Source organism: Seriola dumerili, unplaced genomic scaffold (assembly GCF_002260705.1).
Source record: "Seriola dumerili isolate Sdu_G_001 unplaced genomic scaffold, Sdu_1.0 BDQW01000070.1, whole genome shotgun sequence".
NCBI classification, from domain to species: Eukaryota; Metazoa; Chordata; class Actinopteri; order Carangiformes; family Carangidae; genus Seriola; species Seriola dumerili.
This window is the reverse complement of record NW_019174325.1, coordinates 497408-522401: the sequence shown is the minus strand read 5'-3', so window position 1 is coordinate 522401 and position 24994 is coordinate 497408. Positions and strand designations below refer to the sequence as shown.

The 24994-nt window shown below is 44.2% G+C and overlaps 1 protein-coding gene across 1 annotated transcript in view; it reads right to left on the bottom strand.

The window, feature by feature from the left end:
- Window positions 1-19972, bottom strand: part of cttnbp2 (cortactin binding protein 2) — a 111458-nt gene extending 91486 nt beyond the window's left edge. Inside the window, exons 1-2 of the mRNA XM_022743592.1 lie at window positions 19889-19972; window positions 11890-11997 (exon numbers count right to left, since the gene is read on the bottom strand). Of these exons, the coding sequence (XP_022599313.1) occupies window positions 11890-11997; window positions 19889-19972 (192 nt within the window). The remainder of the gene's footprint in view (window positions 1-11889; window positions 11998-19888) is intronic.
- Window positions 19973-24994: the final 5022 nt, after the last annotated feature.

Below are 24994 nucleotides of genomic sequence, written 5' to 3'. Positions count from 1 at the left end.
TTTTAAAAACTACAGTACAGTATGTGTATATATGTGTACAGTAATGTATATAAGCCTCACTTGATTTCCCTTACTCATCTTCAGTTCATAAACCTTCCCGGGAACACAAGCTGCCTTTGTGCAGAGATCAGTGGTTCTCAAACTGGATGACCACGGGAAAAATATGGTGTGAAAAAGTTCAATGTATATGATTTATGTAGAGAAAATTAACAAACAAGTGTTTACTGATGCTATCGCTCTGACCTTTATTTCACTGAGACTCAACATGGATCCTTTTTTATTGCTCATCAGTCAGTTATCAGTCAATCGTTAACACATTATCATTGTTAATGGTTGATAAAAATAGCTGGATGTGAGAAAACGTTTGTGAACCAAAGTGAAATATGAATGGATGAAGAAAAGCATTAAAGCTCCTCCAGTGTAAAGGTCTCTGTCCATGTGTAGTGTGATTATAGATCAGGTCTAGCTTCTATATTAATACTGTGAAAGTATCAAAGCCTCAGTCCACAGAGAAATGCACACAGCCTGTATTCAGACACTGAGCCTTAAAACCAGCCGTCAGGACTTCTGGAACTTTGTGATGTCACAACAAAGCAGTCACCAAGCCCCGCCCACCTGGACCCACCATCCAAACCTGCTGGATTTGGTTTCTCTGAGTGTTTTTACCTGAAATCTTCTATATTTTTATTGGCTCACTCGGAAAACGGTCAGCCAATCAGAAGAGAGGCTCAGAGCCTCCTCTCTTCTGATTGGCTCACCGACCTGTTGTTACTAGAGCTCCAGAGAGAAGCCTGAGAGAGGAGATGTGAAACTACACTGAGATGGTTTTTGGTTCTTATGGCTCAACACTTCAAATAAAAAACAGAAGAAGAAGAAGAAAATATGGAGCTTTAAAAGTACCAGATTTAAAGCACCGACAGAAAACTACTCAAAATGAATCTAAAGAAACTAAACCCTGTAGCCCCCACAGGTGCGGCCTGCTCTCCCTCGTCAGATACAAAATGCTCGGCGTTGACAAGCAGCAGACACATAAGAGTCACTTCTCCCACACAGAAACCTTGTTTTCTGCTGATCTGGCCAAAAATTGTCATCAAGGGGAAGAACAGAGCCGCCAGTATCGCTCAGGAACTCGACATCTAGACAAAGCATCGGCTGTGTTGGAGCAGAACTCACAGCAACACCCCCCCCCCGACCCCCCTTCCCCCATCCCCTCCGACGGCACTTTCTTCACCCACACCAGTCACGACCTCGAGCCCCCACCCACCCGGGGCAAAAGCACTCTGGCTCACCCTGAACTAGAAGATCACACAACACGAAAAAGTGGAGGTGGAGGGGAGGACAGGCTGTTTTTGTTAGGGCCGTTGCCGTGGAGAGGAGCGGCGACTACGAGAGCCAAAAAGAAACGCAGATGGGAGTGCTGTAGTAGCTGCTGAATGCTTGTAAATTTAATTGCTTTCGCTCCAATGCATTACTGCGAAGCCAACAGGGGAGACAGTAAGTCGAGCTGGAGAGAGAGAGGCGTAATCGATTAATGGCTGAAACAGAAAAAAAAAAAAAAGGAGGTAGAGGCCGTTATTCCCACACTGACTCAACTAAAAACCTCTCACACTCAGGAGCCACCGGACGGCACTGATTCACTATTTCTTGCCACCGAATTGTGATAGCAGCAGAGAACTGATATCAAACTGCGGATCGTGGCTAAAAAAAACCGGAGGAGATCTCACTCAAAACCACAAAATGTCAACCGCAGTCAATCAGGACTCAATCAGGACTCGTCCTCTGAGGAGCATGAATTCCTTCCACCCGACAGTCGCTGTGATATTTCAGTCCGGATCAACACAAACAGAAAACACCTTCATATCTTTGATGCCGTTTTCCTTCCATCCTGCGTTCGCCTGGCGCCAGCCCACAATCCCACACCGTCGACATCTTGGCCTGAGCAGCCCTCCATTTTGTAATGAGTCGGAGGCGTTCTTTGACATTTAGATTAGAGCGTCTCTCTTCCACTCGCAGCCTCTCGCACGCCTCCTCCCTCCGTTTTCACACGTGTTGAAACTCGGCCGCCGTCTCTCTCCTGTCGCCATCTCACGCAGCAGCTCGGCCCGAGGAATCTATCTGCCGCTCCGTGACACACGTTCGGGTACATTCACCTCAGGTGTTAGACGGCGCCGGCAGCAGCCAGGAGGTGGACTCTGCTCTGCAGCGGGTGGGTGGGCGGTTTGGTTTTGTGGCGGTGTTGTGCTCGAAGGCACCTGAGCAGCGACTAGGCCAGAACGCTTCAGCTGCAGACTGAACGACCCCGAGAACATTTCACAGAACTCTCTCTTCCTTTTCACTGTCTATTTTTAAGACTCCACCAACAGCACTTTAAAATGACTAAATCATTGAAAGATGAAAACTTTGAGCACAGAGACGTGAAGTTTAAGGACCAGGCCTTCAAGCTGAAAAACTGAAAGAGCCGAGACATGAAAGCAGCTTTAGCTAAAATGGATAATACAGAAGCAACTGAGGACCAGTGAAGTAAATCTAACCGTAGGCATCCAACAGAGTAAATACATAAATAACACATGAAATACAAAACGGAGAAACCAAGAACTAAACCCAAAAAGATCAAAATCCCTTTCTTAAATGAGATTATAGAAAAAGCTTGAGTATAGTTAAGATTCACTCTTCACACTCATCTATGTAAGTTGCTTATTACTACATTTATTTTGAAAAATAAATGTGATGTTGAGCTACAGAAAAGTGGAATAAAATCAATCAATAAGTCAATCACACTGTAGCTTCATATGTGCTAATATACACAGTTCAGAGTTATACTAATGCATTGTGTCATAATGGGTGTTATTTTGTGATTACGTATTAATTGGATCTTTTCTCGTTTCCACCGTAGCTAATGGCAATAAAGTTTTATCCGCTGTGTTCCTGTGAAGCTGCAGCTGGAAAACTCCCACGCTCCTCTCTGCTGCCTCCAGCTACATCAGCATCAGCATCAGCATCAGCATCAGCATCAGCATCAGGAGGAGAGGAGAGGAGCAGGTTAACAGGCCGAACAGAAAACCACAGGTATTATTTCATGTAGAGAAATGATGATGATGATGATGGAGAAGAAGAAGAAGAAAAAAGAGAGAATAGCACTGAAAAGATGAAGAAATGAAACGGGTGATCTCATATTGTTCCTCTCTGTTAATAGTAACATCAGAGAGACTCGGGTTTGTTGTGACTAGCAGATGTGTACAACCACAGCTGGCGTGGTTAGCATCTTTTATTTGTTTACGTTGTTTGTTAGTTCGTAACCGCAGCAGCTGACACAGCGTTCAGCGGTTGTGCTAATGCTAACTCTCGCTCGCTGTACCGACATGGTTTCAGGTGTATTTAGCCCCGGCACACAGGTACCGCCTCTCTGTGTGTATGATCCAATCACCAGCCGCCTTCCCTGCACTCCGCCACAGCTGCTGACAGACCGACCAACCGGCCGACAGACTCTTGACAAACCACGTCAGGTCTTCCCAGTTCAGTTTCACGCCTCTGACAGGTGTGTGAATGCTTCCTACAAAACACAAAGTGATTTGTAGCGAGACACACACACACACACATACACACACACACACACACACAGATGTGTTGTTACAGATACAAACTCTGTTCAGACACGGTCCAGTAAGGCAAGCAGAGTTGACTATTTTTGTGTTTGCATCACCATCTCTCATTTCATTCCCCACCTCATCACGTGGAGCAGCCGTGTGTGTGTGTGTGTGTGTGTGTGTGTGTGTGTGTGTGTGTGTGTGAGAGAGAGAGTTAAAGTGTTCATGACACTCTCAGCCCACATCAAACAGCAGCCATGTCATCAAATCAACCATGAGAGAGACGGAGGGACGAGAGGATCTGCTTCATGAGAGACCTGCACATGTGTAACACACAGGTGGTTTATTAGAAACACCTGGCTAAAACTGATACAGGTACACACTCACCAGTCCCACAATAAATCCTCCTCCTGATGATTTTTTGAAGAGATGATGACTGGACGTTGTGGTCATGTTGGAGGCTTATAGTGACAGGTGTTTTTAATTATTCCATCAATGAGGGCCGACTAAATGAGAGACACACCTCTTTGTGTGATGCAACACAGTTCAACAGCAGCACAAACTGCAGCTTCAAAACTGATCGGACGGTTGAATCAAACATTTTTCATAAGAGTTGAATGTTAGAAAAACATCTGGAAGGAGGATTTCTTTCCAATTGAAATCCACTGAACTATCGCGATCAATCACAACGGCGATAATGTTGTCAGACACTTATAATAACAATCTGAACCTGTCAGTGGCAAAAACAAACACCTGAACATCATCTCTAAACAACAACACAGCCCAATCTGTCAGGTCCCGTCAGGTCCCATCGGGTCCCGTCAGGTCCCGTCAGGTCCCGTCAGGTCCCATCAGGTCCCATCGGGTCCCGTCAGGTCCCATCGGGTCCCATCAGGTCCCATCGGGTCCTGTCGAGTCGGGTCCGGTATCAGACCATCTTTCAAACTTGAGCTGATTCATCAACTAGTTAATCTTCAGGATATTACTATCAATTATCACTCATTTGTTGTTGATAGACAAGAATTTCCTGCTTTTCTCCCTCTTTTCTAAATACTCTGGGACAAAAAAAACAACAAACGATTTAGGGGCGTCCTGGTGGCTCACCTGGCTCCCACAAGGCATGTCATCTCTCTCTCTCTCTCTCTCTCTCTCCCTGACTTTCCTGTCTCTCTTTCACTGTGGCTTTCAAAATAAAGGCTCAAAAAATAACTTTAAAAAGCTTTTTTATTTTCTGGGAAGTTCTGGAAAACCCAAGAAACGTCATTAATAACATTAAAAATCACAACTCTGCTTTCTCTCTGAGCGCACCGTGAAAAATCTGACACTTCATTCCTCCCATGTTTGTTTTTTTGTTTTTATTTATTTTTTTTTTTTTTAAAGTATATTTTTTGGGCTTTTATGCCTTTAATGGACAGCACAGTGGAGAGTGACAGGAAACGGGGAGGCAGAGAGAGGGGGAATGACATGCAGTGAAAGGCCGTCCGATGCGGGATTCGAACCGGGGCCGACTGCAGCGAGGACTGTAGCCTCTACACATGGGGCGCCTGCTTAAACCACTACGCTACACGACGCCCCTTTGTTTTTATTTTTGACCCAGAAAAACACAAACACGACACAAGTCAGGTGTCCCACGCTCCCCAGTGTGGGGCGGCACACAGAGCAGAGCACTGATCACTGCCAGGGTTGGGGTGCGACTCCCACTGGGGCCACCCATGTTCAAGATGTATGCACCCGCAGCACTTTGGTTAAAAGCCTCCACCAAGTGGCATATGTTATATAATTATGTAAAGAATGAAGAGAGAGAGAGAGAGAGAGAGAGAGAGAGAGAGAGAGAGAGAGGGAGGGAGGGAGGAGGCTGAAGAGTGAAATATAGGTCTATATAAAGAGGGAGGGGAGGGGATACAGTGAGGGATAGAGAGAGAGGATTAAGAGGGAGAGAGGGATGGTTGCTATGACCTACTTCCTAAGCACTTCACCAATCGCTTCATTTCACAGTGAAGATTTATAGTGTGCACAGGCCACACACACACACACACACACACACACATTGGACTACACTTTGGACGTGCACAGAGAAAACTACTTAAATACATAGAATTAGTGGTCCACAAAGCAAAGAAGAAGAATCCAAGAAAGGTCGGTTTCACATGCAGCGAGGCTTTAAGGTTCATGAAGGTGCTCTGAAAAAGGACGGCTGAAAGGAAAACGCAGTTGAGGGAACTCTCCCACGGAGCGAGGAGAAAGGGTAAATTATGTAAAAGCCCGTATTCACTCTGACATATTAATGCTTTTAAATGCCGAAGCGGTTTTTCTACCACAGTGAAGTCTTTATGAGGGTGGAGGCTGAAACACCACGGAGACAGAAGGTTGGGTGCGATATCTAAAATGTCAAATCTCAGACTATGAATATGAATATCGTGATATAGGATGTTATCGCGGTGCAACAAGTCTTATTTCTCCAATCAGAAACATGCTAGAGTGATGACACTCACACTGCACATGCTCAGTCAGACCCTCCTCCCACCAGGAAGATATAAGACGTCACTGACCTCTTGTCTGAATGACAGTCTTGTTGACATGGTTAGCATGTGTCGAGGTAACTGTGTTTAGCTAGCACAGGCTGCTCTGTCATGGCCGACAGGAAGAGGACAGGTAACTGTAAGCTGAGCAGCCACACAGCAGTGTCTTTCAACTTTATTAGTTCAAAATATGCAGCTAATTTTGTCCCATTGCAAAACAGATGCAACAGTAAAAGAATAAAAACAAATGGAGAATATTAATAAAGAAGTTACTTTGGGAATTATATAATATAAATATCATGATATTCGCTATTATCGACTGTCTGCCCAAGACTAATTAAAATAAAGCGAAGCGTGAGTTTATTCTTTCTTAATTCTCGCTCTCTCTCTCTCTCCCTCTTCTTGTTCTTCTCAGCTGACTTCAGGTGTTTTCAGTAAACCAATCAGATTTCGCCACGATCTCGACAGCTCCAGTTTAAACCACTTCCTCCAGCAGAAACGCCCAAAAAAAAAAAAAAGGAAGAAAATAAGCCGTTTGAATTTGGGCGTGTGGAGCCTGTGTTTTTCATTTTCATTTTATAGACAAATTGATTAATTAAAAAAAAAAAAAAATATATATATATATATATATATTTATAAAATATAAAAATAACAATCCTTTAAAGTCCCACATCCATTATACATGCATCAAACACACCCACACTCAGACATGCTCTTTCAACTCTGAGACAGCAGCCCCCCCCCCGGGAGGGAACGTGTCTTGACTGACAGCACTTCAAAAACCACCCCACCAAAGAAAACAGAAAAGAAACGGGCCCCCCAGAGACGCCCGGGTGATACCACCTCGCCTGAAATGAGGGGGGGGGGGGGGGGGTTGAAGGTGAAGATGGACTCTTGGAGTCTTTTTAGCCTGATTCCTAAGTGGCATGTCAGTGGGCGGCAGTGAAACACGAGCCTGTGAGCTTGTGAAGGAGGGTCCAGGTTAGGGGGTCTGGTTGCTAGGCAGCCAGCCGATCAGAGCAGGATGCTGATTGGCTTGTGTGTGTGTGTGTGTGTGGAGAGAGAGGGAGGGAGGGAGGGAGAGAGAGAGAGAGAGAGTTTAACCCAAGAAGTGTGGACCTGCTTCTGGACCATGGAAGAGACACAGAGGAAGGAGGACCAGTTGCCTTTTAACCTCTCTCTGAATTTTAAATAATTTGACGATTTGTGTAGCGTTTTTCAAAACCTTTTCGTCATTTCAAAAATGTCTTTAAAAATAAGGATTTATTTGGCAAAATTGCCGCAGCACAAACTCTGCCGACGTACTGACGGGAAATAATTACTTTTCCTGGTTGAAGGGCTTTTTCTCATCTCAACTTCCACTTCCAATATCTAGACAACCTCCCAAAAAGAAAAGATGCATCAGGCGAGGGTGATGATAATATTTCTCAGTATTTTATTAAAATGAAAAAAAACTTCCTTTGATTTGTCACAGATATTTTTTGCACAGCACATAGACGAACTCCTTGGGGGGGGGGGGCTTTCTAGAAAGAAACTGCAGCGTCTTGCAGCTCCGGGAGCACACTGTGATTTTTTTAATATATTTCGGATTAAATGTCGCTTAAGATTTGTGTGGAAGGAGAGAGAGAGAGAGAGAGAGAGAGAGAGAGTAATGATGAGTAATGAGCTGCCACAATGTCTGTCCAGAGAGATAAGAACAGAGATAGAGACAAAGAAGCAGTGAGCGTCAGAGAGAGAGAGAGAGAGAGAGAGAGAGAGAGAGAGAGAGAGAGAGAGAGAGAGAGAAAGAGAGAGCAGACAGCCTGCCCAATATACAGATATAGACANNGAGAGAGAGAGAGAGAGAGAGAGAGAGAGAGAGAGAGAGAGAAAGAGAGAGCAGGCAGGTCGTCCAAAATACAGAGATTTACAGGAACAAAAAAAAGAGATGAACAGAGATATACAAGAAGACGAACACTGCTGAGTGTGTGAGTGTGAGTGTAAGTGTGTGTGTGTGTGTGTGTGTGTGTGTGGTGAGGGAGAGAGAGAGATGGAAAAGCCCAGCAACAGGGCATGCCTTAAATAGCTAGATGCTGGGCGATAACGTGACGCTGGAGAAAGCCTGATGGCTCGGGGCATGTGTTGCATGTACGAGCCCGGACGCTGACAGCGGCTCCGTGGGCTCTCTTAGTCATATGGCAGATCACATGACTTCCCGAGGAGGCCTCCGTCCGCATGAGCTCTGGACGGAGGCCTGGTGGGCAGAAACGCAGACCGCCCATCTGGATCCACAAACGCCCGCCGCTGCCGCCGCCCATGGGGATGTCGCCCCCAATCCACCTCAAGAACAAGGCTCGCTGGTTGTAACACATAAAAGCAATGAGTGAAAGCAGTGAGTGTTTATAAATCCACCCATCTTCAGCTAATTAAACTAGCTTAATGGTTAACAAGGATATCCATCCTTCTCCCATCGGAGTGAACAGACTCAGACCTGCCGCTCGGGAGGTGGAGAGATACATGTGACCGTGGACCTTCATATCGTGGTTTCAGTGTCGTTGCATCCCTGTACTGGAGAGACTTTAAACATAGTGTCTTTGCAAAGCTATTTCTTTTTCTTACAGGGGAAACCAGTCGGCATCAGCCAAAGACTTAATCTTGGTTCTCGCTATCAACCTGATCTGCTCAGGCAGCGACTCAGCCACCGCTCGGCCGAGGTCTTCCACTTGTGAAACAGTGAAAGCAGCTGAATTATTTTAGAAATGGACCTGAGGCCTGTGGCTTCAGTTTGTTTCCTGCTCTGAGAGGCGGGTGAAGATGCGCTCTCCAATCGCCCTCCTGGCGCAGGAGAGCGGCTGACGTGCGCAGCCGTTCGGCCGCAGCAATCATGCGATATCGCTGTCGTTTGGCTAATCTGCTTACGGCCTCCTTTCTCTTTTCTCCAGGATGAAACCTGATACGGCAGCTCAGCCAGCTTTAGCCGCATGCCAATTAATCTGCGGCACCAAAGCCTCTTAATAACACCCGAACGCCACAAACAATCGGTGCGGCCGTGCCAAAGCCTGTGGAAGTTTAGTTCAAGCTTTTGGAGTGGGTAAAGCGGGTGTGACGGTATGAACAGTCTGTGCTGAGCCACTGTAAGGTGCTGCTGACTAATAAGGCTGGTTAGCTTGATTTGTGGTTTGATTTTATATGTATATATATATATATATGTATAAAAAAAAAGGGAGGTCATTGTCTGGCGAAAGTGATAGCCCTGCAGCTGGTGGCCAGATGATGCTTTTCTCCAGGCGATTTGGGGGGAGTTGCAGAGAGAACTGGAAAGCGAGTGGATGAGGGGAGCTGGCTTAATCCTCTCTGTCACACTGTCCCGCTTTGTCAGAGACAATGTCAGGCCTCCATTTTTCACTCTCTCTCTCTCTCTCTGCATCTCATCCTCCCTCAATCGCCTTCGCTTTGGTTTCCAACCAACAATCTGGGCCTCTCCCCTCCAGATCTATCTTCCTTAACTCCGTCTCCTCCTTTTTCTTTTTCTTTTTTCGTTTATCTCCCCCTTCGTCAATCCCTGTTCCACCTCCTGTCTGCCTGTCTCGCTCGCTCTCAGACGGGGCTTATCTGCAGAACAGAACAAACAGGCTCATTGTGTTTTGCGAGAGCCATGAGGGCAGCGGGCAGAGGAGGCTTATTTCATTGAAACCTGGATAGGATATCCATCCACAGGGGGAAATGGAGCCTGCAGGGATTCTTTAATGCCAGTGGAAAACATGGGTGATTTTGGGGCGGTGAGGGTGGAACAGAAAAACAACCATCACCAGAAACACAAAGGCGCAGGGAGGAGGTGACATTGGGGCACAGACAGTCCTTAATTCAATGAAAGGGAGAGAGCAGATATGATAAGAGGAAGCAGGGAAGATGGATCTGAATAGAGTAAAAAAAGAGGAGGATGTAGGCTGCAACAAGTGAGAAGCAGAGTGAGGTAGAAAGTCAATAAGTGCTGTTCGATATCAGCAAGATCAAGGACTGTAAAGCCGCACAACAGGCTCAATACCAGGAAAACAACTAAATATCTGCAGGATTAACAGGAAAAAGCACAACAGCAACGGGGACGACTCCAACAACAAAGACAACATAAGATTTTAGATAAGTAGTCCGGACTCTGTGAATGAGTGAGCCAGAGCCTTAAAGTAGAGCGTGGACAAGCTGAGGCGACCTAAATACAGAACTGCAGAGAGAGAGAGAGAGAGAGAGAGAGAGAGAGAAGGACCTGCAAGGGTTTGTTCGGAAATAACTTGGTATTCCCGCCCCCCGCAGAGAACCTCCAACACGAGGGCGAGAGCCGTTCTCCAGGACGCCAACAGAGAGAGTCATCATCTGCGCGCAGCATCAGTATTCGGTGACCACAGATCGATTCGTCATCCTTTTAAACTCGTCCCAACCTTCATCGTCCTGTCATTACACAGGCCGCTCAATACATACACTCAGTGGTCAGGGACACCTCGGTAAAAGTAACGTCTCATCCGGTCCAATACCACAGTCCTGCAATAAATCCACCTTCAGTGAGGTTATAATGTTCATTCTTTAGCCTCCCTTCATTCGTACAAATGGGGAAGACAAAATAATGTCAACATAACAAAATGCAGTTCAACAGCAGCACAGATTTAATCTTCAGCACCTCATGAAACCTTAGTCTAAAGCTAGATGTCCATGTGTTGTTTGATTATAAAGCAGCGCTCAGTCCACAGAGAAACGCACAAAGCTAGCTGATGCTAACGTCAGTAGAAGAAAAGACGTGATAGAGACGAGAGTTAACATCAGACAGCTCTCGGTGAGGCGAGTAAAGGAATGAAGTTTGAGGCTGAACTCGCCGACGTTTCTTCTAGACTGCTAAGTAAACAACTGCTAATGCTAACACTGGCTATGTAGCATTAGCAAAGCTTAAAAATAGCTGCCTACCGATTAATTTCTTGTTTAACAATCTTGTCTTGTTAAAATTTACCACACCCAAAGGAGACATATTCTTTTTTATTTTGACGAACAACCAAAAACACAAACGTATTCAGTTTCCTGTGATACATTGTGAAAAAGAAAAGCATCAAATCTCTCACGTTTGAGAGGCTGCAAACAGAGAAAGTTTCACATTTTTGCCTCAAAAGTGACAATTAATCAAACAACAACAAATCAAACAACTTTCAAATCAGTTGATGGTTAATTTTCTGATCATTTCCACCAGCAAATCAAAACAATTTCACCTTTTACCCAGGCATCACCTTCCTCATTGGCTGTCCACAGTCACTAAGTAACAACAGGAGACAGAACCAGCTTCAATCATCTCTCTTTATTACCACTAGTTAAGCAGGTGGTGCTGGCTGGACACGAGGATTTTGATCACACTGGCCTTTTCTGGCAGGAAACAGAGCGCTAACCAGTCGCTCAGTCAGCTCCCATCCAACAAAGGCAATTAGAGAGACTGCTTATCAGCGGGTAATTACAAAGGAAAGAAAGAAACAGTGGGACACAGCGTTTCATCGCGGTCACACAAGTGTTCTGCATATTCCTGGGATAAAGCCACCGACTCAGATCTTATGATATCGCGCTCATTTAGCAGCATTCATGACCATTCATCTTTCATTAGAGCAAGCGATACCGACTCAATTCTTGGGCCACAATTACAGTTAATCATCTCATCATGAGCCGTTTCACAAAAGGCAGTCTGCTGCGAGTAGGTTGCGTTCGATTAACCCAGACAGCGGCGGCGATGGCACCGGTTTAGCTAATGAGCTCAGGAGTGTGTAGGTGTCGTCTGGACTCACCCTCAGGGCCTCTATGACCAGGTCTCGGGCCTCCAGCTCTCCCTCCATGATACTCAGCAGGGTGAGCAGCTCTGGCTTGCTCAGATTATCCATGTTGAACTCACATTTCTGCAACACAAGGTAGAAACAGCATGTCAGGATCATACAGACAGTTCATGCCATTAAAACAGCTTTTCCTAATGCGCTTTCTATGCACTAAAACACATTAGTTACACAATCAATGGGGAGAAAAATCTACAGTTCTCAGCTTATACAAAAAATGATGATAATGATGACAAGATTCCCTGTTTGTGTTTCGCCACCAAATTGTTGTTGAAAACCAAGTTGAAACCAAGCACTTCGGATTTGTCTTATTGTTTGACCAGATTCACATCAGAATGTAATCTTAATATTATACTGTAAACACAGAAAACACACAGAAAATTTAGCATGTTGTCAAGCTAACGTTAGCGTGACAACATGCTCACAGTTGCTTGAATTATGCTTTAATCAGATATGCAAGCCCAGAATTTCTGAATTTATAAAAACCAGAGCAGAATGAACAGAAACATGTGCGTCTGATGTACGTCTTGCTTTTCTGGAGTAAATCCAGCCTTTGGAATTAGAAAATGCTAACACTAGCCTGTTAGCTCAAAATAACCTCCAAGGACTTTCTTTTTTTTTTTACTAGTAAGTGAGTATTTCTACACAGTTGTATTGCTACTTTTACTTAAGTAAAGAATCTGGATACTTTTTATACCACTGACGTTGGGCATGTTTACATTTAGCATACCAGCTAACTGTAGAGCTCAACATCACAGTAAACAACCTGCTCCGAAAATGTTTATGTTCTTTTTCTACAAGATTTATTATCTATTTGAGTCATTCTTTTCTGCACCAGTGAATATTTATTACTCATTTGTTTATTATCGGAAAATGTATTTTTCATTTATGCTGAAGTGCGTGTTCGTTTGTAGACACATATCACAATTAGCTCATTAGCTAGTTAGCTCACCTGCTGCCCTCTGAATAAAAGTGCTAGCTTAGCTTTTAGAAATAACTGAAGTGTAGCAACTGATCATTCTCTATTTTACCTGGAATTAGCACCAAATTATTTCCAGGAAACTTCTTAGGAGAATACTTGGAAAGAAAGTGGAATTTACTAAACAGTCAAATAAAGAGTTAGCCATTAGCATATTGGTAATCGTATCCTCTCTCTCTGATCATAGCTCAGACTGAGGAATGGAGATATGTTGTCAACTAGCAAATAAATAAATAAATAAATAAATAAATGTTGACAAGAAAAATTCATGATAATCCATTTAATAGTTTCAAAGATATTTTACATAAGACCAAAACATAAAACCGTCAAAGCAACTATGTACCAGTCAATAAGAGCCCTGCAGCCATGACACTAGCTAGTGTGGCTAAAAAATGACTCACCTACTTAGAAATTGCTTTACAAAATGTCTGATTTCAGAGCTTAGACCACAAATCATTAAATTCTTATACACTATAGTTGATGATGAAAATAAATAGCTATGCAACTACAACCAAAAAAAGTCATGTTGTAAGATGAAAAACAGATAAATCATCCCTCATTGTGTAGACTCGATCAGCAGGGGAAAAAGTTATTTATATGACAAATGCACTACTTCCTCCCAATCTCCAACTGGCCTCATTAGGTGTCGCCCTAAAATTAGGCTAGATGCCTGGTCCTACTTCGAAGCTATTAAGGTCTAATTACATTTAGCTATAGGTCATTAAGCACCTATTTGGTCAGTGGCAACTGCAGGGCTAACGAGTGGAGATGACTGTAATTGGGAATGACCAGACCACTTCATGTGGCCCTTCGTGTCAATTAAAAGCTTTTTCCAGTCTGTTCGTGGTCTGGAGAAAAGAGGATCCATCCAGCACACTGCTCTTGCTCAGTATCACAATATTTATTATCACATTATAAATTGTGATGCCGCGTGAGTCTACTTATAAAAAGTAAAAACAACTGTGGTCTAGTCTTTTCATGGTGAAATATAACTGTAAAAACACAGTAATGTTGTTTATAGAACTAGAGATGACAGTGTATTTTGGGGGAGTTGCTACAATGCTAAAAAAGGTTTGAAGTTAACTCATGGGGGAAAATATGACTGTTTCCTTTAATTATTTTTCCCATTTTAATTGTAATTTCTGAAACATACATTTAATTCTGTGTGAACGTATTACATCAAAAATTATTTGCTTCATTTTAACACTATAAAAAGATTTGTTTTACTGCCAGACGAAAATCATCCCATGAGTACTGGTGTGTATCTATCTAAGTTAGCAGTCTTACATAATTTGAATAATAATTTTACATTTAAAACAAAAAAAAAGTCAGCTTGTAAAAATTATGCATTTTAACCACCTAAAAAATACCAAGTAGACCAGTTTCTGTCATAAAATGCTGCTGGTCAATTAATTCAGTAATAATATTAAAACTGAAATATTATAATGGACTGTATAAACAGTAGATATGTAACAATTGGTCGATTAATGACAGTTAATTAATCACTTGAGGCATTTTTCAAGCAAAAACACCAACAATCTTTGGTTCCAGTGTCTCAGGTGTCAAGATTTGCTTTTTTTCACACTGTTTTCTAACTTTATTGATTTAAGAGTTTCACGGTTTTGAACAGGTGGTCGGATGACACGAGCAATTTGAAGAAGTCGCCTTGAACTTCTGAATATTTCTAAGGGGATTTCTGGCAGTTTATAGGCCAAATGATTAACTGAGAAAATGGCCGGTAGATTACCCAAATTTTTTTTTTTTTTTTAAATCATTAGTTGCAGCCCTAATATAATATAATAATATGACACTCTGGAAGGGGCCATTCTGCCTAGTGCTTACTTTTATTTTAAGCTGATAATACTGACTTTTACTCAATAAGATCCATTTTGTAATGGACTATTTTTATTGCTACATTTACTTAAGCATCTAAATTGTGTCCCAACATTGGATTATTGTATTTGTGAGTCTCTGTTATCAATATTATAAAGAGTATTGTCTAGAGCTGCTCTATTATCTATCTAAAGTTAAATAAGTCACACTGACGGTTCAAGTCTTCAACTCTGAAAACGCCAGGTATGTGACAGAAGTTTTGACTTTCTATTGTTAAGATGTAAAATTCAACAATAAACCGAGAGGGATTTTTGTCAAGACTTCATGATTTTGGGATAGACAGCGAGTCCTATTCAGAGTGCGGAGCGCTTTCCCGGTCACATCTCTAAACATCACGACGGCATCTGGTTCGTCCACATTCCAAAGCTAAGCGTCAAATTGTTTGTGTCCAGGAACCTTGAGAGGCTTTGAGCTCATCCAAAGCAAAACCTAAGTGGGGAAAATGAGTGAAATTCTTGGCTGGACAGCTAAAAAAAAAAATAAAATAAAAATGAGGTAAAGTCATAAAGAGAAGCCAAGAGATAACACCGGAGCTCGGTTACAGAAGAATTTCCAATCACTATGTTGGCAACTACAGCAGCCATCTGCTGAAAAGTCACATCCAGCTGCATTCGCAATATCTGGAAGCTTCTCACCCAAACCTTCAAACCTCAATAAACCAAAGAGCAAAACAGGAGGAAGTGGGGAGGGAAGCTGTGGCGCACATCAGGCGGACTGCTACCTGCTCATTCTGGTGAGGTCCAGCTGTCAGCCGGCCATTCAGGCCTGATTTACAAGCCTCCATCCGAACCCCAGCCAAGATTATTCCATTTCATCAACGAGTCGCACACACACACACACACACACACACACACACACACACACACACACACACACACACACACACACACACACACACACACACACACACACACGTCTCCCTCGCAACGAGTCTGACTTTGAACAGGCCGGTCTGAGTTTTCAACAAGCTGCTGCCTCGTCTGCGTCCTTTACACGCTCCTGTGACATTGTTTATTTCTCTGCAAAAAAGGGGGGAAAAGTTCACGCTCAAACAACTGGAACAGTGGTAATAAATCCATAGGAATAAACAGGCCAACGGTTTCTCCTTAAAAAGCTTTTTTTTTGTTTGTTTTTTAAAAGTGATGTTTTAGCCAGAAAAGCCTCCTCAAGGCAGGTGCTGAAACATCCCACGGTTTTAATCAAGAAATCAGCTTTTAAAACACAAGGACGGATTTGTGCCTCCGATTTTTTTTTTTTTTTTTCATTTTCAGAACAAGGAGCTGGAAAGTGTTGCGTCAATCACATGTTTCAGTTTAGTCAAACCACGTTTTTTTTATTCTGATGCGATCACGGCGAAAGCCTGGAAATAAAAAGCAGGAGAGATTCCAAGGGATTGATTCACTCGCGTCGAGGCTTCCAATCGATCCCCAGGCTCCCGTTTTTCCCGGCAGCGTTTTTTTTTCTTCTTTCTTTTCACCACTCAGAGAATTGGAGGGCTCTTGATGGACGGCAACCCTGGGCCACGCTGGCCTGTCATGGGGCCTTTGGGTGGTGGGTGAGGTGAGGTAACAGTGGGGGTTGAACGCTCTCTCTCTCTCTCTCTCAGCACAGTGAGCAGGTGAGGGAAGCGAACACTAATTTGTTCCATGAGCCGTGAGCCGTGAGCCAAGGGCACGAGCAGCCTGGCCGGCATTCAGGGGCTCGCTGTTAGCCCCGGTCCACTTAATAAGAGGGCCTGTGTCATTTCACTCCGAGCCACGGGGGGAAAAGGAACCGTTCGCTAACTTCGCTGCCTTCTCCTGGAGGAAGAAAAAAAAAAAAAAAAAAAGCCCTGCTGAGGTCTGTAAGTTTCTCACGGACTCGTGTCCTGCTACAGCGAGCTGCAAGAACTGTGCGATACAACAGCCTGTAAATCAAAGCCTGTCACTGGGGGGGGGGGGGGGGGGGGGGTTACCACTGGTTACAAGGAAAATGGCACCAAATCGATGAATTTTAAAAGGGTTGGTTCAACTGAATTGCCACAAAATATATTTTCTCATTTACCTCTCGTGGTAAAAAAACGCATAGTTTTGGAATTCATGTCCATGTTTTGAGATCAGCCTCAAATTAAACTTTACTTGTTTACACCGAACCAAACGGAGCCGACATATTGCCGCCCAAGTGTGTGAGCTCAAGATAGCCCGTCGGCGGGACGAGCGACACAACAGCTCTGTTGCTACGTCCGCTACCGGCTTACAGTCGGCCGACACCGACCCCCGATTCATGTTTGTACCTTTTTATACAGAACGGCTGGGCTGGAATAAAGGCACAAGATTCCCGCTTTGAACGGGGCTAATACCTGGAGGGTTAAAGTACTTCCTCTCAGGGAACATGTGGATAGTTTTCTCTTCTTCCCATATTTAAGATCTGTTCACCTGTCTCGGGGCCAGGGATGGTTCCTCCTGGTATTTGAGGTGGATCGGTCAAATCATGGGCAATATACTATTAGCAGTGATTGATCCAATGTATCAGATCAGATCATTCACCATGGTTTAAATCCCATTTCCCTCCGTTGTCTTGGGCTGGAGGCAGAAATCTGACGGGTGAATATCCCCAAACCTGGACAAATAAGACCAAAGCTGTTCCATCTGCATAACAAGATAAAAACCAGTGGCAAGTAACACATTTTGTTTTTGTACTTTGGGTGAAGCAACCCTTTAATAGATTGTAAAATTATAACGCTTAACCCCTCCGGTGACCGCTCCAGCTTGTTTACAGGGTAATCTGAACCCTGAAATCTGGTTGTCAGGAAGAAGAAGAAGAAGAAGCAGCAGCAGCAGCGATGACATAAGAGCTACTCATGTTAAAGGCCACTCCTCCACGATGGCAGCACACCCAACACATTCAGGAGTCCATCACACAATAGTCCCATCCAGGCATTAACACGGGGTTCAAAGGCGGGGGGGGGTTGAACAGGGGAAAATATACAACCAGGGTCTATTATTTTTGTAATTCTGGCCACGATTCCAGTCAGTTATGGGAACATTTTACATGAACCTCATTTCTTTACTTCATTCGGGGTCTAACGGTCAGAAGATCAGTTTGACAGAGAACCCTCAGTTATACCAAACTTATTTGGAAGTGAAAAAAAAGGGGGGAAAACACCCACTTTCACTTCCCGAACTCAACCATCTACTGCATTTCTGTGCAATGAGAGATTAAAACTAACGAACACTAAGTGAGTGGAGGTTGTCTGATCGTCGAAACGGCTCGTGTTGGGACTCCTCCTCCTCCTCCTCGGAGCTCATCAGTTTCACGTGGTAAAAAAGCAAAACATGAACGGAAACTACAAAAAATAAAGAGCCTGGTTGTTTTCCTTTAACTTCAGCGGAGCAGGTCGCAGACAGGCCGTCTGCCACACTGGCATGCATTATGGTAAATGAGTGGGAGGTGACCAGCGGAATGCCTTTCATTGACCTCTGACCCCTCTCTCTGGCCACACGAGGGCCGGCCCTCCAGAGTCCTCGCAAACGAGTAACTTCCCCCACCTACGGCCAACAACAGAGAGTCTGACAGGGTTGAGGCAAAGAGCAAAGTGCTTTATTTAACTACAGCAGGCATGATGGTGGTGGGGAGGAGGGGGCGGGCGGTGGGAGGGCACGGAGGAGGCGGAAGCCCCCTTTTCGTTGGCTGGAGCCTGGGAGAAGGAAGAGCGCGCTGGCAGAGCGGCGGCGGGTGAGCCGAGGAGGCTGCCTGGCTCCCATGTCTCCGCAGCACCTGTTCGCCCTCGACGCTAAATGTAAAGTAGCCTCCGGGCAGTTCTGACACGGTACTCCCAGCTATGCCAGCTGAGTCACTGAAATTAAGACCAATTTAGAAAGGTGTCTGGTAAACAGGGTCTCCAAAAGACCTCTCCCCCTCCCCCTCCAACTCCACCAAACTGCCTCTGCCCTCCATCCACCCCCGCAGCTCTCCACCATCTCCTCAGCTCACCGCTCAAGCCCACCCCCACCGCTACACCCACTCTACCACCCACCCTCCTCAGGGACCGTGGCTGCTTTCTATTCCGGCAACTCCACACACATTTCGACCGGCCTATCTCTCCGGCCTCAGCGGCGGCTTCACGAAGCTTTACAACAACAGAAAAGGTGAAGCTCAGTACAACAGTAGCCTAGAAGGGCAAAAGCACCACTGTCCATTTTGGCATTAGCTGTCAGGTCAATCACAGCGGACTGACAGGTTGCATCATGAGGCCAGCTGAGACAAGGGAAGGGGAAGGTTTCTCTCGGCCTCCCGCTGGCCCCCGGGAGGGGGGGGGGCAACAGATTGATCTGAGCCACGCAGAGTGAGCTGCTGCAACCTGTGAAAGGGCATGCGTGAGAAATCACAGCTAGGTGTGTGTAAACATGCGAAGCTCAACAAAGAGACTGCTTTAACAGAAACACTTTGTCTTGTCTTGCTTCTGACGATCAGTGCAAAAACCTTGTGGAAGGGGCGACAGCTTTGTAATGATCTCTTCCAATGTGTGGAGGCCTGGAAGAATCCATGTAGAGAGGATAGAAAAACATTTTCATGCAACTTGTAAAAAAAAAAAAAAAAAAAGAAAAAAGAAAAAGGTGAAATTAAAGCAAATCAACAACCAGCTTTCATAAAGCCTCTGTTTTCAGATTGGGCTCTTAAGTGCAGCCAAACAATCAGCTCCCATTCACTGTAACGTATATGAGCTACAACCTGTGTAGCCAGCGACCATTCCTCCTCGGATCAGGCGCAGGATAACGACACAACTGCGGGGATGAATGTTCAAAGCAGCCGGTGGAGGCGAACAAAAGAACTGTGCTGTGTTGTCCACACAGAAAAACACACACACACACACGCACACATACTATTCTGCCTGTGCCGCTGAGGGTAATTCAGGGTTATTTATCACCTGAAACCGAGAAGAAACCCCTTGTTTTCCTCCAGACATTGTCGCTGGACACCGCTGTTGCTTCACGAAATAGATGCGCACCGCATTTCTCCCTCGTTTCTCCGTCACCGCCTCAAAGTCACGCCAGGTGAAAAACACCGTTGCACATGTAGTGTGTTCTCGAAACCCCGGTGTCTTACCGTGTCCACACTTCCCAGCACGGCGGTTGCCAGTGTTTGTACCGGAGGAGGAGGCTGCTCTCCGCTGGCTCCCTCCGACGCCATCTTCGTACTGTAGCGGTCTGCTGGAGTGAGGGCGCATCCGGCACTCATTAACTATTGCGCTGCTGAATGCGAACCGCGCCACGGACGGCCATCGAAAAGGAGAAAACGAGACGAGGTGTGATGAACTGAAAGGAAGCTGTAAGTCGAGGACAGGAGGGGAGGGAGGGGGGTAGAAAGAAAGAGAGAGAGAGAGAGAGAGATAGAGAGGAGGACAGGTCACTGCCGTGAAAAGCCCACAGCCGAGTGCGCGGGCTGCTGCTGCTGCTGCTGCTGTGGGAGGGAGGGAGGGAGGGAGGGGGGCGTGCAGTCCAGTAGGCGTGGACCGACCGACGCGTAAAATCCAGATGCAGCCGCGGTGCGCTCCCAACAGGAGAGGAGGCGCGTCCCGACGGACTGATTGACAACAGCATTTGTTGTCGGCCGCTGTAGCTGTAAAATAAGACGAGCGAGCGGTTCCCAAACGGCGGTTCAGGGACCTCCAGGGGCCCCGTGCACCAGGTGAATAAAGATACTCCAACATAGGTGGGAAAAGAAAAACTTGTTAGAATTTAATAACAAACAGTGTCACAGTCAATGGAGGTTTTAAAAAGCTATTTTTTTAAAATGTCTTGGACTCTGGGGACCCCCCCCCCCCCCCCCCCCCAGTCCCATACACAAATAAATTGAATTTCTATATATAAATATATGACATATGTGTACATATAAAATAAAAGCACATGTGGAAAAATTGTATATGGGAGAAATTGGAATAATGTCTTTTATTGACATTAATGTCTAGCTCATACAAATATGTATGTTTATGTATATATGTTTATATTGTAGACATATGTCACATAATATATATCCATCCCAAAGCCTGTCAGTATATGTTAGCATTATATACAGTTTTCTAGAATGGGAAGAGACATGTTTAAAATGAATGAGAAATTAATAAGAAAAAAATATAAAAGTATATAGATTTTTTTATATGTACATCTATGTTGTTTTAATAAACGTGTTTATTTATAACATATATATATATATTAACATATATGATTGCAACATATCAACCTGTCATATAACAATTCATAATATAGATGTTTTTAATATAATGATATAATAGTATTGTTATGTCATCTGCAGGTTGGAGTTAATTCTAACTCATTTATAAACTGTTTCTTTTCTTTTCAAAGTAAAACACACAGCTGTACTTGTACTGTGACAGTAGTGGAGTAAAAAGTCCACAACATCCACCTGAAATGTAGAGAAGAAGAAGAAGAAGAAGAAGAAGAAGAAGAAGAAGAAGAAGAAGAAGAAGGAGGAGGAGGAGAAGCATGAAGCAGCATAAAATGAAAATAAGTTGTACTTTAATTTCTCTGTTTCAGTAGAAGCCTGTCAGTCGTCTCACAGCTTTTCATCTCCTGCACTTCCACAAACAAAATATGTCGCACAGTCTCACACGGTTCCTGGGGACAAACTCTGTTTTTTTTTGGTTTTTTTTTACATATTTACGTCTCATTTCTTTGTAATTCACTTTTAATTTCCTCTTCAAACAAAGGAACATCAGAACAGATTAATAACACTACACAGACTAAGAACATCAAAGACAAAGAAAGACAGAAAAAAAAACACTTTACACAATTTTCCAAAACACTTTCTGCCTGTTGTTCATTTTAAAAATTAATTGTTCATAGTTATTGGAAATTTCTCCCAAACACGCGTTTGAAAGGGATGATGTTTTTATTTTCCAGTGCATGAGCACAATCCTACAACCTGTGGTCAGAGCCGGTCGGCACCACAGAGTAGAAAAAGAACAACAAAGAAAAAGAAAAATCTATATATTCGTAAACAGGCTTTTAGCTGTGTGTTTACAGTTGCACTTCTGATGGCATCCTGTTCCTCCTGTGTGGGGTTTGAACGCTTTTAGTCAGTAAGTTGATGTCAAATGAATGTAATGTGATGAGAGTGATGCATCTGAGGTCTGAGGATAAAATGAACATATACAGACCGACTATATAGGTTTAAACGGCTCTCTCAGAAAACGCAACCATCAACAACATGTCTCTTTGTAATACACGCTCACATCGCACGGCCGTCTTATTTAACTGCCTGTGAACTGAAACCAAAAAAAAAAAAAAGCAGAGCAGAAGCCCCAACGTTAATCTCACACGAGTCGATGCTCAAGAGTTCAAATCTCTCGGCTCCGAGTCTGTTTATCCCAGAAAAGCAGGGAGAGGATAGGGGCCCTCTCCGCTCCCAGATGTGGCATTTAGGATTAACGGACGCTGATCCAGCCTGGTCGTCCAGAATGAGGTTATTAAGTCTCTATTTGGGTCAAATGTTGCACGATGGATGTTGGCCGGTCGCATCCAGAGCTTGTTGACTTGTGATTTTTCCCTCACGTGAGAGGAAACAGATGTTTAACCTGGGTATGTTTATTTTTGGATTAAATTGATTATATGCTGCTATGGAGGATTATTAAAAAAAACAACTTTCCTGACCTTTACGCTCAGGAAAATGTGGGACAGACTTGGAAATCCACGAGAACAAAAGCTGTTTCTCTTTTTTGGAAGACCAGTTGACGAGGATTTCACCCAACAACATCTGTATTGTAAGCAGAGAGCGAAACAGATGTGTTGAAATCTATGGCTTTTGAGTGCAAACACTCACTAATGACTTGAAATCTTGAGAGCGACCGGCCTCAAAACATTAAAAATGATATTATTTTTCACCCTGTAATGCTTTCAAATGGTGTTATATGTTCCCTAAATCCTACACACACACACACACACACACACACACACACACACTTCAGATTGTGTGTGCAGAAGGCTGTCACTCAGTTCCTCAGTGATCCACAGGGGAATTTCAGATGTGAATTCCCGTCTTTCCCACAGGGATCTTTGTTTTTTTTTCTTACTGTCTTGTCATGTGTCAAATCCCAAACTCGTGTCTAAATCTGAGGCAGATCAGTGGAGACAGAGTTGTCATGTGGAGATAATTCCTCCTTCCACGCCCCCCCACCCCCCAAAACCTTCTGAAAGGAAGCTCGTCATTAGCCGCTGATTATGGGGGGCGGGGGGGGGGTAGCACTGGCTTGGAAACAGCGATGTCGATGAAGTTGCCTGTGGGCTTGACAGAGAAAGAAGTTGTGTGATTATCTGCTGTAATTTACTGTTTTGATGAACGTGCTTTTCCTGTTTTCTGCACAACAGTGAAGACGATGTAGAGAGTCAGGCCCCTTCACTGACTACAGTACATTTTCATCTCAGACCGTGACTTCTCTCTCTGTGACTGCAGGGCCTGGTAATAAAAAAAAATAATGTCCTCTATCGAACTGCGTGGTAGCTATACTGCAAATATCTCATTATACACCAGACCAGAGGGTTCCCAACCTGTGGGCCACGACCCACTGCTGGGGCACAAAAGGTGTTGAAAATGGGCCGTCAGCTGGATCTTACCAGACCTCTGCAGCCCCCTCCTCATCTCTGCATTAGCCGCTACTAGCATAACACATGTGAACCTTCAACTGAACTGCTGGAAGCTGAGTGGCTTTGTGGGTAATGTAGGCGCTACGATTTGACAGTGAAGAAGGCAAAGAACTTGCTGTATTGATTTTGACGTGTGCGGTCTGAGTCTGCGGGTTTGGTCAAAGCGTCAGGGTGAGCGAGGTCAGACAACATCGTGCTGCGTATGTTTTTTGCTTCTGAGAGCGGAAAGTCAGTATCACCACCACCACAAGAGGCTGGAAACATAAACATACTTTGCTTTAAGCATTTAAACAAACCATTTTTTTTTGTAAGGAGGATCATCCCTATAAAACAGAACATTTCCAGGCCTGTGCCCACGTGTGATTTGTGATTGGGAGAAATGGGAAACACGCCACATCAGGAGAGACTGAAGAGGTGTGTTTGATGAGATCACTGAAAATGAAGGCGCTGTGAACTATTTTTTATACTTTGTTTATATTGTTTTATTATTTTTAAAGAAACACTGCTTGGTACTTAACCTAATTATGACTGTGGCTGTTGTTATTATGTGGGTTGTTTGTGTTTTTTTTCCCCTCTCTTCTTCTGTTGTTTATTTGCATTTGTCTGTGCTGCTTAAATAACATCAGGAGTGAACTCCTCCACTGGGTTTTCATATGTTCTAACTTACTTTATGTTGTTGCTGGATACTTTCTGAACCGTCATGACTTCTCTAGGTGAATTTCCAACCTTCTATACCTCCTGTGCACGACGGGGAAATTCAACATGCACAGACTTGACAGCTACCGTAGCCTGAGATACAGGAGATAATGCATCACAGCCATTCATCGCATTCTGTCTGTCGTGTGTGCATTTGATGCTTGTGCAACATCGCAGGTTTTCTCGGTCTGCAGTTCTTTGGCATCCGGTGAAGTCGATCCTACACAGAGCATGAAACATAAATGAGCAGCTGGGCCAGAAAAACAAGAAGGCCTGCCAGCTGTCTATTGTTTGATGTCACGCTAAACTCCGCAGACATAAACTGTAAGGGGAAAGCAAAGGTCTTATCCACGTTAATTCCCTGTATTGTGCTCATTAGCTAAAAAAGCCTCCTGGGCGTTTTTTCTTTAGTTGTATTCACTGTTGAAGCGGAGACAGACGTGTTTGTGTTTTTGAAAAGAAGTCAGCAAATACTTGGGATGTTGTCAAGTTGTCTGTAGGGTACGTTGAGCCGGGCTGAGTTAATCCTGACCCGAGCACGGCCTGAGATGACACCTGACTGACGCTCCACCTGCCTGATCCTGCTCGCAGAGCCGGTGGGGCCGGAGACGACTGTGGCCATCGTGACAACTTGTTCATAAACACAGGTAGAGAGAAAACTATCAATCATAGCGATGGGGGAAATTTATGCTTTTGAAGTCCACAAGTGCATCATCTGCCAACAAAGTGGGAACCACCGCACCAGACAACAAGTTCACATATCTAGACGACAGTGTGGGTCGCTTCACGGACTTCAGACATAAATGTTTCTAAATTGATTTATATGAAAGTGTGGGATAAATAATAAACTGAAAAA